At 54.9% G+C, this 12,762-nt stretch overlaps 2 protein-coding genes across 5 annotated transcripts in view; one reads left to right on the top strand and one right to left on the bottom strand.

The window, feature by feature from the left end:
* Nucleotides 1–3,555, top strand: part of TJAP1 (tight junction associated protein 1 (peripheral)) — a 40,137-nt gene extending 36,582 nt beyond the window's left edge. For 3 of the 4 annotated variants that reach the window (XM_014951076.1, XM_014951077.1, XM_014951078.1), the window contains one exon: nucleotides 873–2,189. In XM_014951076.1, the coding sequence (XP_014806562.1) occupies nucleotides 873–2,189 (1,317 nt within the window). Of the gene's footprint in view, nucleotides 1–872 lie in introns of all 4 variants that reach the window. The other variant, XM_014951075.1, reaches the window with a different exon arrangement.
* Nucleotides 3,556–6,409: 2,854 nt separating this feature from the next.
* Nucleotides 6,410–12,756, bottom strand: LRRC73 (leucine rich repeat containing 73). Its single transcript, XM_014950447.1, has 6 exons — nucleotides 12,465–12,756; nucleotides 11,803–11,963; nucleotides 10,678–10,800; nucleotides 9,344–9,444; nucleotides 8,480–8,663; nucleotides 6,410–6,882 (listed from the first exon to the last, which is right to left on the bottom strand). Exons 1-6 carry the CDS (start codon nucleotides 12,734–12,736, stop codon nucleotides 6,812–6,814), a joined length of 912 nt encoding a protein of 303 aa, XP_014805933.1. The 5' UTR covers nucleotides 12,737–12,756; the 3' UTR covers nucleotides 6,410–6,811.
* Between the last annotated feature and the right edge of the window lie 6 nt (nucleotides 12,757–12,762).

Below are 12,762 nucleotides of genomic sequence, written 5' to 3'. Positions count from 1 at the left end.
TCACACGTGGCTGCCACTGGAGGGGGGTTGGTGTGGAGCAGCTGTGCAGACAGTCTGCCTTAAAGCCAGCTGTTATCATGCAGTGTGCCCTCTATCCCCAGCTTTGGACGGAGTTTCCTTCTGGCTGTGATGGGACAGACCTTTCTGTGCCACTGAGTGGCTTGTGGGGCTCTGCTCTCCACTTCATGCTCCGCATGGGTGTGATGCCCAAAGTGAGGGCAGCTCAGCAGGGTGGTGGGGAGAGCAGTAGCAGCCATTTGCGTGGCAAGGAGCAGCCCTTACCCCCTGTTGAAACCCTAGCCCTGCAGCTTTAGTAATAAACTCCTTATTTGTTTCTCTAAAATTAAGAGAGCGAGGAAGTGGGATGAGGTGGTGGAGTTGATGGGGATAAGGGAAGGCATCGATTCTGGTCTGCAGGCAGGCTGCCAAGGTGGCATGGCTGCAATTACCACATCCGGGGAGCACTGCCAATCCCAGCTCTGGGAGCTGTTGAGTCACTTCAGTGCAACCACCGGCTGATTTTCCACAGATCAATAGACGCCTTCCGAGCATGTGCTGGTTGGACCTTGTCTCTGTGCTACAGGCATGGGGGACTGAGCCCATGTGCCACCTTCTCTTGTTCTCTCTGGAAACTGGGGACTGTGAACCATGAAGAAAAACATGGCTGGTATGACAGCTAGAGAGCCTTGTTAGTCACTCACATGGGACAGGTTTGCTTTGAAAGAGATGCCTTCCTCAAGGCAACATATGTGAGTTAGGGTCAGGGTAAGGAGTACAAATCACATGTGAAAATTGGTTAGAAAGGGCAGATAATTTAAAACTTAATGACTTGCATGGTAGCCCCCTTCTAACATCCTTTTCCTTCTCCTTAGCTTCCCTATGAGCTGCAGGACATGGTCAATAAGCATTTGCACAGCACTCAGGAGTCCTCAGGCCCTGGTCAAGAGGCAACCCACACACTGGCTCCATCTGATGTTGTGCCCACCTCAGTCATTGCCAGAGTCTTGGAGAAACCAGAATCTCTAGTTCTGAATTCAGCCAAGTCTAGCAGTGGCAGCTGTCCCATGGCTGAGGATGTCTTTGTGCATGTGGACATGAGTGGAGCCCCTCCTGATGCCTGCAACAGCGCAGGGCAGATGGGGAAGGAGGGAGGAGATGCAGGGAAACAGCAGAATGGTGGCTGCAAGCCACAGAGCAGTGTGGAAAGCATGCCAGAGGAGGTGCCTGCCTTTGAGAAGCTAAGCCCATACCCTACACCCTCACCTCCCCATCCTATATACCCTGGGCGCAAAGTGATTGAGTTCTCTGAGGACAAGGTAAGGATCCCAAAGAACAGCCCCCTGCCCAACTGTACATATGCTACGCGCCAGGCCATCTCCCTCAGCCTGGTACAGAGTGAAGATGAGAGCTGTGACAGGCACCGGACACTCCCCAGCAGCCCTGCTTCAGAAGGGCGCCGTTCGGCCTCCAGCTGTTCCTGCCAGCAGTCCCCCAAAGCAGCCAGGGCTCGCGGCTCTTCCCAGAGCAGCCCATTCAGCAGCCCTCCCCAGATCCCGAGCGCCTTTGCCAGCTCTGCCAGCTCTGAGGAGGACCTGCTGGCCAACTGGCAGCGGATGTTTGTGGACAAGGCACCCCCCACCTCAGAGCGGGTGCTGATGAACCGCACGGCCTTCAGCCGTGACACGGCCCCTGAGCTCCAGAAGAGGTTCAGCCGCTCCATGCAGGAGCTGGGTAGGGCAGCCTCGGGTTACTCGGATGGCGAGGAGTCTGCACAGAGCTGCAGCTGGACCGTGAGCCGGGACTCGAGCGTGGACACAGACAGCACTGAGTCCAGAGCCCGCAGGAGCCATTTCTCCTCAGACTATGGTACAGATTTCTCTCAAGATGAAGCCCAGAAGCTGTTGCAGGGAAGCGGAGAAGGCACTGCTGAGCCTGGAAGCCCTTCACCAGAGAAGCACAAGGACTATGTGGACCTTGGCTTGCCTGAAAGCCCAGGTGAGGAGAGAGAAATGTTGCTCCAGGGAAGCAGGGAGAGCAACCAAGGAGGTGCCCAAGAGGAAAGCGGAGAAGGTAGAGTCAAACCTCACTTCAGTCGGCCACACCGCAGCCCCAAGAGGATGGGGGTCCACCATTTACATCGCAAGGACAGTCTGACACAGGCCCAGGAGCAAGGCAACCTCCTCAGCTGAGGCAAGGCAAGAAGCAGCCACACGCTGCAGAGCTATGGGCTGCCTCCATCTGTCCACCTTCTGAGGGAGAAACCTCCCTCGGTACCCTCCTCCTTGGGGGCTTCTCTGCTCTGAAATTTTATATTTATTCTCTTCTTTTGCTATCTGGAAGAGCTGAGGTCTCCCTTCCCTGGCACCTCAGACCCGCAGTACTAGCACACACAGTGTGCAGAAGCACACCCACTGCCCTGGCACACTTACAGCTCTCTTCACAGCCTCACACTGGTGCCTGTACCGGAGCTCGTTCTTGGTACCCCTCGTCCTGGTGCCTGTGCCTCTTTACGCTCGCATCTTCCTTCCCCCTTCCCACTCAGGTACCTGGGGCCCTGGGTGCTCTCATGCTGGTTGCCCACAGCTGCTCTGTTCTCTTTTAACTTGTGCCAACAGGGCGGAGTGCCTGTGTGGTGGTGTCTGATTCCCTGGGAGCCCACGGGGGCTGTGAGTGGGGCACAAGGACTCTCCCAGCGCGTGGCTGTGGGCTCTTGGGGATACGCTGGGACTGATGGTGTCTCATATTCCTGCTGGGTTTTGTTTTCCTCAGCTGCCCTCTGGGTGCTTCTCCAGAATCTGCCTCTGCCGGTCCCCATTGCTTGGCTCCTGCGCCGGGCTCAGCCCCCGACCCCCACTGTGGCCATCCATGGGTGCTGGAGCTGTGGCGTGGGGCATGGGTGCTGTCTGCCGAGGCGGTTCGGGGAGGCACTGCCAGCAAGGTGCTGGGGTTTGTGTTTGTGTGTCTCCTCCCTCACACCTCTTCCCCCGCTCTCTTGTGCTGTTGTTTTGTTTTGAACGGTGCTGATGCTTTGCTCTTGGGTGGGCTTCTTTCTTCTTTCCAAGCCTTTGGTTTTGGGGTGTATTGTTTTTTCTTTCTCCCCGCCCTGCATAAACAGACACAGCCGTTGGCAGGCGGTCCCACGCCTGCATTGAGGGTGTGTTGAGTAGGCTCAGCTCTCAGAGCTGTGTTTCCCTCTGATCCTGGCCTCCAGCCTGCAGAAACCCCTCCAGACTTGAGAACAAAGTCTCGCCCTGGGCAAGCAAGTCGTAAAGGATGCTACTGGGCTTTTCTGGGCAGGGCTTGGTGCAGGGCCAGCAGGGATGTGAGGGCAGCGTGTTGAGGAGCTGCTCCCTGCAGATGCACTACCTCATGGCTGGGCAGCAGCCCTTTGCCAGGGTCTCCTCGCACGCCCCCTTCTCGGGGGGGAGCTCCAGGCTGGCTCTGGTGCCTCTCTGGGGCCTCCACTTCTGGGTAGGGCCTCGCTGTGCATTTTTCCTAGTGTAGTGTGATATTGTGTGACTTTTCTTCACAGTCTTGTGTGCTCGGTGTCTTGTTCTGGGGGGGGGTGGGATGGGGGGGGGGAGAAGGGGAAAGGGCTGTAGATGTAGGTATATTTTTTTTTTTGAGGGCTTACAAAGTCCAGGTGTCCTGTTTTAATTTTGTCCCGTGCCCTTGTCTGTCTGGTGTTTCTTCACTCCCCCAGGGGTGTGAGGCAGAGAAGAGCCTGGTTCACTGGGCTGTGTCCGCCTCACACCCCACCGACTGTCCTCAGCCTGCTGTCTGTTTTTTGAGTTGGGTTTGTGTTGTCCTCTGACCCTACTCAATGAGGGCTCTTCACTGGGCTGTAGGAGAGCAGCCCTCTGTCCAGGAGGGAGCTCCTGTTCATACACTTACAACAAGATGTGCAGCCAAGAACTGCCTGGGGGCCATGCCCCCCTCCCCAAACCCCCCATCTTTGCAAGCTTGCAGCTGGGGCCGGCCAGGACTTCAGCTCAAGCCTGGAGGCTCCAGGGCCTGTGAAAGGGAGCTGGAGGCTTCTCTGGTGGCTGTGTTTGTTGGCTGTGCAGTTGGTTTGTGTGCCCTGGCTTGGAGCTGCTGCCTACACGCTCACTTTTTTTTCCGCCTCTAACAGTTGTGGAGCTGGATGCCACCCTCTGGTGGGGAGGTGGGACTCGTATTTCACTACAGTATTTTGCTTGATACCTGTGCAAACAGGCTGGTGCTGAGAGTGGGAGCCTCCTCTGAGCCTGTGGGGTGTTCATCTCCCCTGTCCTGAATGTGGTGGTGGGGCTTTTGCATTTGCTTTCATCAGCCACTCCACTGCTGCATTTCTTCTGTTTTTCTGCAGTATTGTTGAGGGCTTGTGGCTGCCAGCTCCTGCCTCATGGACATCACCTAGGGTTGGATGCTCACTGAGTGAGCTCCTCTGGCTCTGAAGCTGCTGGTGGCCTGCCTGTGGGACAGCACACCCACCTGTGCAGTGTGTGGGGGGCACTGCCCTTCAGGGTTCAGCCCCATCCCCTCTGAATCCTGGCATGCTGGTCAGGGGACAAAACCCACTCTTGCTGAAGCAGCTGGTGCTGATGGTGCTGGGCAGAGCCAGCCTCCCTCTGCTTTTGGTGAAGGTAGACTTAAAAGCAAAACAGTGGAGAAATGGAGGGGTGGCAAAGGGGTGTGTGTGCAACACCTCACCAGACACTAATGCTTCGCAGCATTATGCTGCTGGCGGAGACTGAGGGGGAGAACGGCCTCAAGAGGAGTAGAGCCCTCTCCTGCCAGGCAGGCTGCCTGCCCTTGCACTCCTGCTCACCTCCAGCAGTATTGGCTCTGGGGCCTTGAGCTGACCCCACTTCCAGTGTCCCAACTCCAGACTGTTAATCTGTAACTAATGTGGGTTTTTTTTCTGAAATTTTCAAACTGATGTATATTTTAAGACCAGAAATAAACTATTTTAAAAGTAGATGGTGATGGCTATAGCGTTGTCTCTGTTGGTTAAGACCTGGACTGAACTGATCCTGAGCACGTGAGCGAGCAGAACCCCTCATGGTACAATGTCTCACGTTTGCTGAACTGCTTGTGCCACCTTTTAGCTCTCCTAGGGAGACATCATCCTCAGTGCCCACTTTAGCAACAGCCTGATTCCAGGTGTTTGTGCAAATCAAGTCATCTGTGTCAGAGAAGAGGTGCAGACCCAGGAAAGGAGTGATACGTGGGGTGAGCGGTGTTTTACTTCTGTAATTATATCCAAACTCTGGAAACTGCTCTCTGGGTCTGAACGCAGGCTGTCAGCTCAAAGAGCAGACTGAGCCTGCAGACCAGAATCCATTGTTCACGGCAGCACTTGTCATGGTTCACTCGGAAGCTGACAACAGCTTAAAAAAAGGGCAGATTATTTAACCAGGCAACTTTGAGAAACATCACAAAACAGTGTGGGCAATTTTCACCTTATTTAAAGGCTGCAAAGGCTGGGCTTGGCAAAACCTCTGCAATGAAGCTGCTTGTGCTGTAAGCAGCCTGCGTTACTCGTAAAATTCTGCCTACCCCATTTCAAGTATTTTGCTGGCTGTCCTCTCTGATCTGTGTCTTGGCAAAGACCTCCATGTACTGATCTAGAATAGGATGTGATGTAGCTAATTCTTGAAGCTTCAGCTCTCAGTCACATGAGAGTATCAGTTCTCAATTTCAGAAACTGAGTTATGTAGAACATGTAACACACTCCCTCCCTGGAGTTACTAAGAGTTCTGTAATTCTAGTGTCAGTATTTTGTGTGAGGAGGGAGGGTTGGGGTTGAATCCCTGCAAACATGAGAGAAGGAGTTCCCGTAGGATGCTGATGTGGACATGTGGAAGCATTTCCTTTTCATGTTGAATGGTGCTGCAGAGGTCAGAGGGCTGTGAAGAAATTTCCTCCATCTCCCAAGTTGTGCTGTCTGTGCCCTTCTGACCTAGGTACATGCAAAGCATACGCAGGAAGAGCTTCTTGTTTCTTTGTCCCCATAATTAATGATTTCATTCTGTGTTCCCTTGAGTAGCAGCTGCTGCCACAATTTAATCTTCCAGCCTAATCAGGGCCTTGAAATGCGATCTTCCTTGCCTAGCTCTGGCAAGGGGCACTTGGCCAGGCAGTGAAACCTTCACCAGAGGGTGCACAGCTGGCGCCAGGCTCCCCGCAGATGGGCTCCAGCTGGGCCCTCTCCCTCCTGGGCAAAGGGAAAGCCTAGGGGGGACAGCAAACTGGGTTATGCCCGACCTCCCTCTAGGGCTGGGAAGAGAACCTCCAGGAGGCCATGGCAGAGAGTTTGCCCCCCAGGGATGGAGGGAGCCCACCAGCCAGGTGGGCAGCGGGCAAGGAGCTGCTGCCCCCTGCCCACCTTCCAACACCCCCACCAGGCAGTGATGGAGGCTCACGCTGCCGCAAGTGGTGCCACATCTGTGACCTTTATAAAACTCTTATCGTGACAGCGGTACAAGCAATAGAAAGAACATCTCTTATACACATCTGAATAAATACAGCCTGCACCCTGGGGGCACAGCCGGGTGCAGGGAGGGGGGGAGGCAGGGCAGCGTGAGCTACACGTACAGTGACTGGACAATCACAAGCAGCCAATGGGGCGTGTGACAACACAGAGACGCGTGTAGAGATTTGCTCAGACCAGGCTCCGGCACTCAGAGAGCTGAGGGAGGCATCGACAGGACATGAAATGTGTGAGAAGACGGCTGTGGCAGCCCACCAGAGGCAGAGGAGCTGGGGGACACACACTCCTCCAGTGGGCACGGTGCTCTTCTCGGCAGAAGGAGGCAGGGTAGCCCAGCTACATTTCTGTTTCTGCTAAGAGGCTGTCACCGAGACCTGACGTCATCAGGACCATCTGGGAGCTGGAATCTGTGGTGAGAGAAGGAGAAAACCACGAGTGGGTTGGACTGCTGGAGAGCGCGGGGCTGTATGCCAGCTCCAGAGGTGAGGATGAGGAATTAGAGCGCCACAGGGTGGAAAGCAAACTGCTGAGAGGATTGTGAGATTAAGTAGTAACTAGATCTACCGTGGCTATGCAGCAGAACAGAATCAATGTTTGGAGAAGGGGGAAGGCAGAGACAGCAGCAAGAGCCCAGGGTGCGGATCTGCATTTGTTATTTTGGCTGTCAAGAGGAACATCAGCTCTGAACCCTCCCCACATACTCTTGCAGGTGATACTGGTTGTGCTGGCCCAGCTGTGTCCTCACCCAGCCTTGCACAGCCCTTTTAAATCTGCATTGACCATGTCCTTTCAGCTACAGTGTCCAGGAGGCACGGGCCAGCAGGCTGCAAGCCAACCAAGCCCACATAGGGTGGTGGTGGCGGTGCCTTCCCAAGAGCAGGGACCGCAGCGGGCGAGCAGCCATTCTATGACAGCAGAGGCCTGGAAATCCTGACTTCCTGCGCTGCATGAATGGAGGGTTTGTGCAGCCCTTCCCTGCCTGCCTCGGGAAGGTGAGGGCAGCTTGCTGGCTCTGCGACGGCACAGAGCACCAGCCAGGAACACTGCGACTCCCCCCACGCCAAGTGAATCAGCTGCAAGGAGGATGGGCACACATAGCAAGTGAGGAACTCAGCAGGGTACCAGTTTCCCATTCAGAACCCTTTTTAAACAGGAAAAAAAAAAATTTCTTCCTGGATGTGAGGGGGAAGATCTTCAGTGCCTGTGTGCTTCAGATTCAATCCTACACATTCAAAGCTACTGCATGGGATCTCTGTTTTGGGGATCAATTTCTGGAAACTGGATCCAAAACTTGGCCAGAGATGCCAGTAAAGGATTTTTATGGCTCTAATAAATGAAGATACAGATGTTTTGAGGCCCAGAGAGCTACTGTGCTTGTTTGCTGTTAGTCTGATATGAGAATTCGGAGGGGGAAAGCACAACTAAAGGTAAAAAAAACCCAAACCCAAAAGCAGCAGGATCACAAGGCTTGTCATGACAATATATAGTATCATATATATGAGCAACACACAACTGCTGTCTCCATAATACACTTTTTTCCTGTTAAAAGCTACTGCACAGATAGGCTGTGGCACCTGGCTATCCCCTTGCACATTTGGGATGGTAACAGGAATAGCTGATACTGTGTGGATTGCAGGAGGTTCTTCTGGAAGCAGTGAGGAATGACATGAGTTTTGGCTAGGATACCTGGCAAAGGCCCCTGAGATCTTTAATGTTCCTGCCCTTGAGTTTTAAGACTTTGCACAAAGATTTCGTTCCTGCAGCATCAGGGAAAACGCCTCTGAGGTACCGTTTCCACTCTTTGCTGCAGCCGCATTGTCCTTGGAGGCTGCCTTTCCAACTGTGGCTCAGCCCAACGCTATTTAATGTGAAGGTCGTGCCTGGAGGCTGTCTGGATTCTAGTTCACGGGGAGAAGGGACAGACCCCATTCATCAACCCCACCATTAAAGACCAGCGGTGCTAGAAACACCCTGCCCCCCCAGCCCAGGTCCCAGAGCTCTTACTGTTCTGGCAGATCCAGGGGTTCTTCTCCCTGGCTGTGACTTCGCGAGCCTCCGTCTCCTCCTCTTCCTCACCCTCCGAGAGCAGGTCAGAGATCTGCTGCTGCAGCTCGGGACTAATGTTGTTCTCCGCCAGGATGAGTGTCCGTAGGGCTGTGGGGTAATTCTCTACCATGTCCAGCAAGGTCTGGGCAGAGAGCGAGATAACCAGGCTGACAAGCAGCACAAACAGTAGCTAGGCTGAGCAGAAAGAGCTTCAATGCTCTGTCTCCCTGCAAACGCCAGCTGCAAACTCTTCTTACCTCTGCCTCCCCTTGGCTTTGACCTCCTTTTGCCAGACTTCCTGAGAGCCTGAAGGCTTCCCATCTTTCTAGGGGAAGAGCTGAGCCTGGATTTCCTGGCTCTTTTTAGAGAGGAGGGGACTGCTCTCCATCCTGTTGCTCCCACATATCCAGGCTAGTCCCCTCTTATCACTGGGAGCTGGGGCTCTGAGAGGACAGCCTGTGCTACCACACCTTGGTCCCCATCTGTCCTCAGAGCTTTAGTTCTGATCCCCAATCACAATTCCAACCCCTTATTTCTCCTGAGAAAACCACACTACAAATAGAGCTGTGAGTTTCTCCCTGCTGACTTGAGGGAGATCCGGGACCCCTAGGTCAGAGCTGTGGCTTACGAGCTCCTCCTGTGGCCAGATGCCATGGGCCAGGGGAATGCAACAGCCACCCTGGCTTCAGGAAGGGAAGGGGGTGCATGTGGACACAAGGAGGGGTCTGGAGGCAGATAGAGATCCTAGGGCCTCTATAGACAGACAAGACCTGTGCCCTTGAGATGTCAGTGATACTGTAGAGTAATTGTGGGCTCTCTTACCTGGGCTGACTGGTTGGTAAGTCCTGTTCCCTCCAAGTCCAGAACTTCGAGGGTTCGACTGGAGGCCACAGCGACAGCGAGCATCCCTGCTACCTGGTCACCTGTGGGAGAAGCAAACCGGGCCTATCAGCAATGCCTGCCTTCCCTCATGAAATACCACATGCCCTCATGGACCTGGAGCTGTCATGGAAACATCCTCTGTGTATTTCTGCCATCAGACAACCTCCAAATCTATATTACCTTGGGGGAAAAAAAAAAAGAAAAGAAAAAAAAAAGAAAAGAAAAAGCTGTTAACAGAGAAAAGAGACAAGGCAAAGGTGCGCCATTTTGTGGTTACAGGAGCTGATTATCAGGGGGAACAAGAAGGAACACAGTGAAATTGGTTTTATTCCCTCAGGAATCACGTCTTCCCGAATCTCCTTCCTACTCAAGGATGTGAGGGCCTTTAACATCTCAGATGCAGAAGAAGGAGCTGAATACCTCAGACTAGGGGGAGGTCAGGCAGGGGGCCCTGCGCCAGCTGACAGACTGCATCCCTGGAAAGGGGACAGACTTTCGAGGATTGACACAGCAGGGCCAGGAGCATTAAAGATTGAGGCTGGTGCAGAGACAAGACTCTACCGCTGTCTCCTGACATTCCCTGGCGAGTGCCAAGATCCTGTAAAACTGTGACACCTTCTGCTGGAGAAAAAAAAAGAGGCTGCTGTGCGGTAACACCCTGGAGCCTTTCCTGCGCAAGAGGAGGTACCCCGGTCAGACAGGCAGGGCCTGGAGGAAGGCTCCATTTCCAGAAGGGGTAAGGAGGGGTGCGCCCTGTAATGCTCAGGGAGGCATGGCCTGGTCTCCTCCTCACCACCTTGCAGCAGAGCTGGAGAGAGTTGGTTTCTATGGCAACCAGTGCCAGGCTCTCCTCCTCCTCCTCCCTGCTCCACCGCCTGGAAGAGGAAGGAGGGAGCGAGGGGACATACTGCATCTGCCAGTCGCTGCCCAGGGCTTCAGGAACAGGGGAGACGTGGAGGGTCAAACGTGACGACAAAGGCAGTGAAGCGGGCAAGGCACAACCTCCTTTCTGTGGCTCCCCACAGGGCATGTGGCCACGTCACACGAGCAGAGCAGCAAGGCTGGCTTTCCCTACAAGCCAAGGGCACCTGGCAGGGTGAACTTGCTGCCAGGGATCAAAAGGCACCTATGCAAGAAACTGCCCCATCCTGCTGGTGGCACTCTGCTGCCCTTCTAGAGCTCGGTCCCTGGCCCCCCACCAGCACAAAGCACACAAATGCTGAGAAGCAGGAGTGCCACGTCCCCTGCCCCTCCTCCCTGGCCCCCCAGCTTACCTAGGGGGTTGTAGTCCAGGTTCAATACGCGGAGCTGTGAGCTGTGAGCCACTGCAATGGCTAGGCGTCCCCAGCCTTTGCTTGTGACACCTGGGTTGGCGCTCAGCGTTAGCTCTTTGAGGCCTGGAGAAGAAACAGAAGCCAAACCGGAGCCTTAGGGCCACCAAAGCAGTCTCAGGGGAACTAGTTCAGCTAACCAGGACAGCTTTGAGACTTGTCCCCTGCACTCCAACAGGCTAAAGGGTTTGGTTAGCTTTGACAACTGTCATCACTGCTTTCAGCAGTGTCCTTTCATTCGCCCATGCTGTGACTGCCCCATTTCTCTGCTCTCCCAAACTGTGCCTCCCTTACCCTAAATAGCAAACGCAGTGGAAACAAGTAAGGGGTCTGTGAGGTGACAGACCAAGAGAAGGAGGTGGCATGAGGTGACAGGTTGGAGAGAGGATAATAGGGACAATAGGCTCTGAAGCCTGCACCCGGGAAGGGTTGTCAGTTGAGCTAACAGCATCAGAGGCACTGTGAGGACATAGAGGAGGAGATGCTGGAGACAGAAAGTAGAAAGCAGTTTGAAAGTCAGGAGAGAGGGGTGGTGTTACCTCAGCACCCAGCTTTCAGCTCAACTGGCCCACTGACCACTGAAGATCATCCCCTGTAAAGATCCGAGTCATGATGCTAAGGCTATGACCACCCAACTACACACTTAAAAAGTGCACCCACAAGCAGGGACGATTCCCAGGCACTGACAATAAAGCCAAGTGCTCGGGTGGCGGCACACCATATATTTACATATGGTCATTATCAACATGCAAATTCAAAATTCAAAGACCAAGCTGTCCCCTCCTCCAGTTTAAAACACTCCCGCCATGAACCAGAAACAACCTGTTGGTTCCTGAGCTCCAAACTGCCAGCAGGACAGATCAATAGCAGAAAGACCATACCTGCCCAAGGGAACCGCTCCCCTATTGCTCGACTTTTCTGCTTTACTTAAGTTGGGGAAAGAAATTCCTCAGCCCAGGCAAACTATAGAGCCTCCCTCCTCCAGGGCTGAGGATTCACTGCTGCATGCACCTGCTCTATGTGAGAGCTCCGCTGGTCATGATGCAGCCCACAGCCCCTGGTGCTTACCGGACTTGGCCCCGTCAGGCGGCAGGAGCCCACAGATAAGGTTGATGCCTTCATCACCCAGCATGCAGTCTCCTAGATCCAGAGCCACCAGCGAGGGGTGGATGGAGAGAGCAGGGTTGAGGAGGGCCAAGCCTGCATCTGTCAGGGGACTCCCATGGAGGCTGTGCAGGTAAAAGGGAAAATTACTAAGCAGCCTTCTTCCTGGGGGCTAATTAACCCAGCGGGGAGGGAGAAGCAGATGAAATGAGGATGATAATTCCTAACCCCAGGTGGGGGAAGAGCCCCAGGAAGCCTCTACTGCAGGCATCACCTGGCTGCTATGGTGGCCCTCCTCTCTCAGGATGAGGGAGGGGGTGCAGGGGATGCCAGCGGGGCAGGGGCAGCCCCCAGCACTGGGGCAACTCGGGTTGGAGGGGCCAGGATGAAAAGCTAGGGCTGTGCTCAGCCGGGTTGGGGAGGGGGATGGTGGTGGTTTGAGGGGGACAAGTGAAGGTGGCTCCCTCCCAGGGCGAAGGGTGACCCTCTGACACATCAAGGGCGTTTTTCCTCCGACTAGACTTAAACTCAGGGGCTGGCCTGGTGCAGCGAGCCCCCCGCAGGACTCGTCCCCGCCCGGGAGGGGCCGGGGCCAGGGCACCCCCCCCCCGCCCCGCTGTACTCACAAGAGGGACTGGACGGAGCGGTTTGTCTTCAGGGCCTCGGCCAGCTGCTTGACGCGGTTGATGTTGGAGACGATGCCCAGGTTGAGGTTGAGCTGGGCCAGGGAGCGGGACTCGGCCGCCCCCCGGCAGACGTGCCCGAAGTCCCGCTCGGAGAGCTGGCAGCCCCGCAGCGACAGCAGCCGCACCGAGTTCTCCCGCAGGCTCTCGCAGATGTCCCGGATCTCCGCCCCCGACAACGTCTCCCCGGAGATCTGGATGGACCCCGGCAGCATCTTCCCCCCGCTCGGGGAGCCGCCGT

This window comes from Calidris pugnax, unplaced genomic scaffold (genome assembly GCF_001431845.1).
Source record: "Calidris pugnax isolate Ruff unplaced genomic scaffold, ASM143184v1 scaffold24, whole genome shotgun sequence".
NCBI classification, from domain to species: Eukaryota; Metazoa; Chordata; class Aves; order Charadriiformes; family Scolopacidae; genus Calidris; species Calidris pugnax.
The sequence above is the reverse complement of the archived record's forward strand: the minus strand, read 5'-3'. Positions and strand labels throughout refer to the sequence as shown.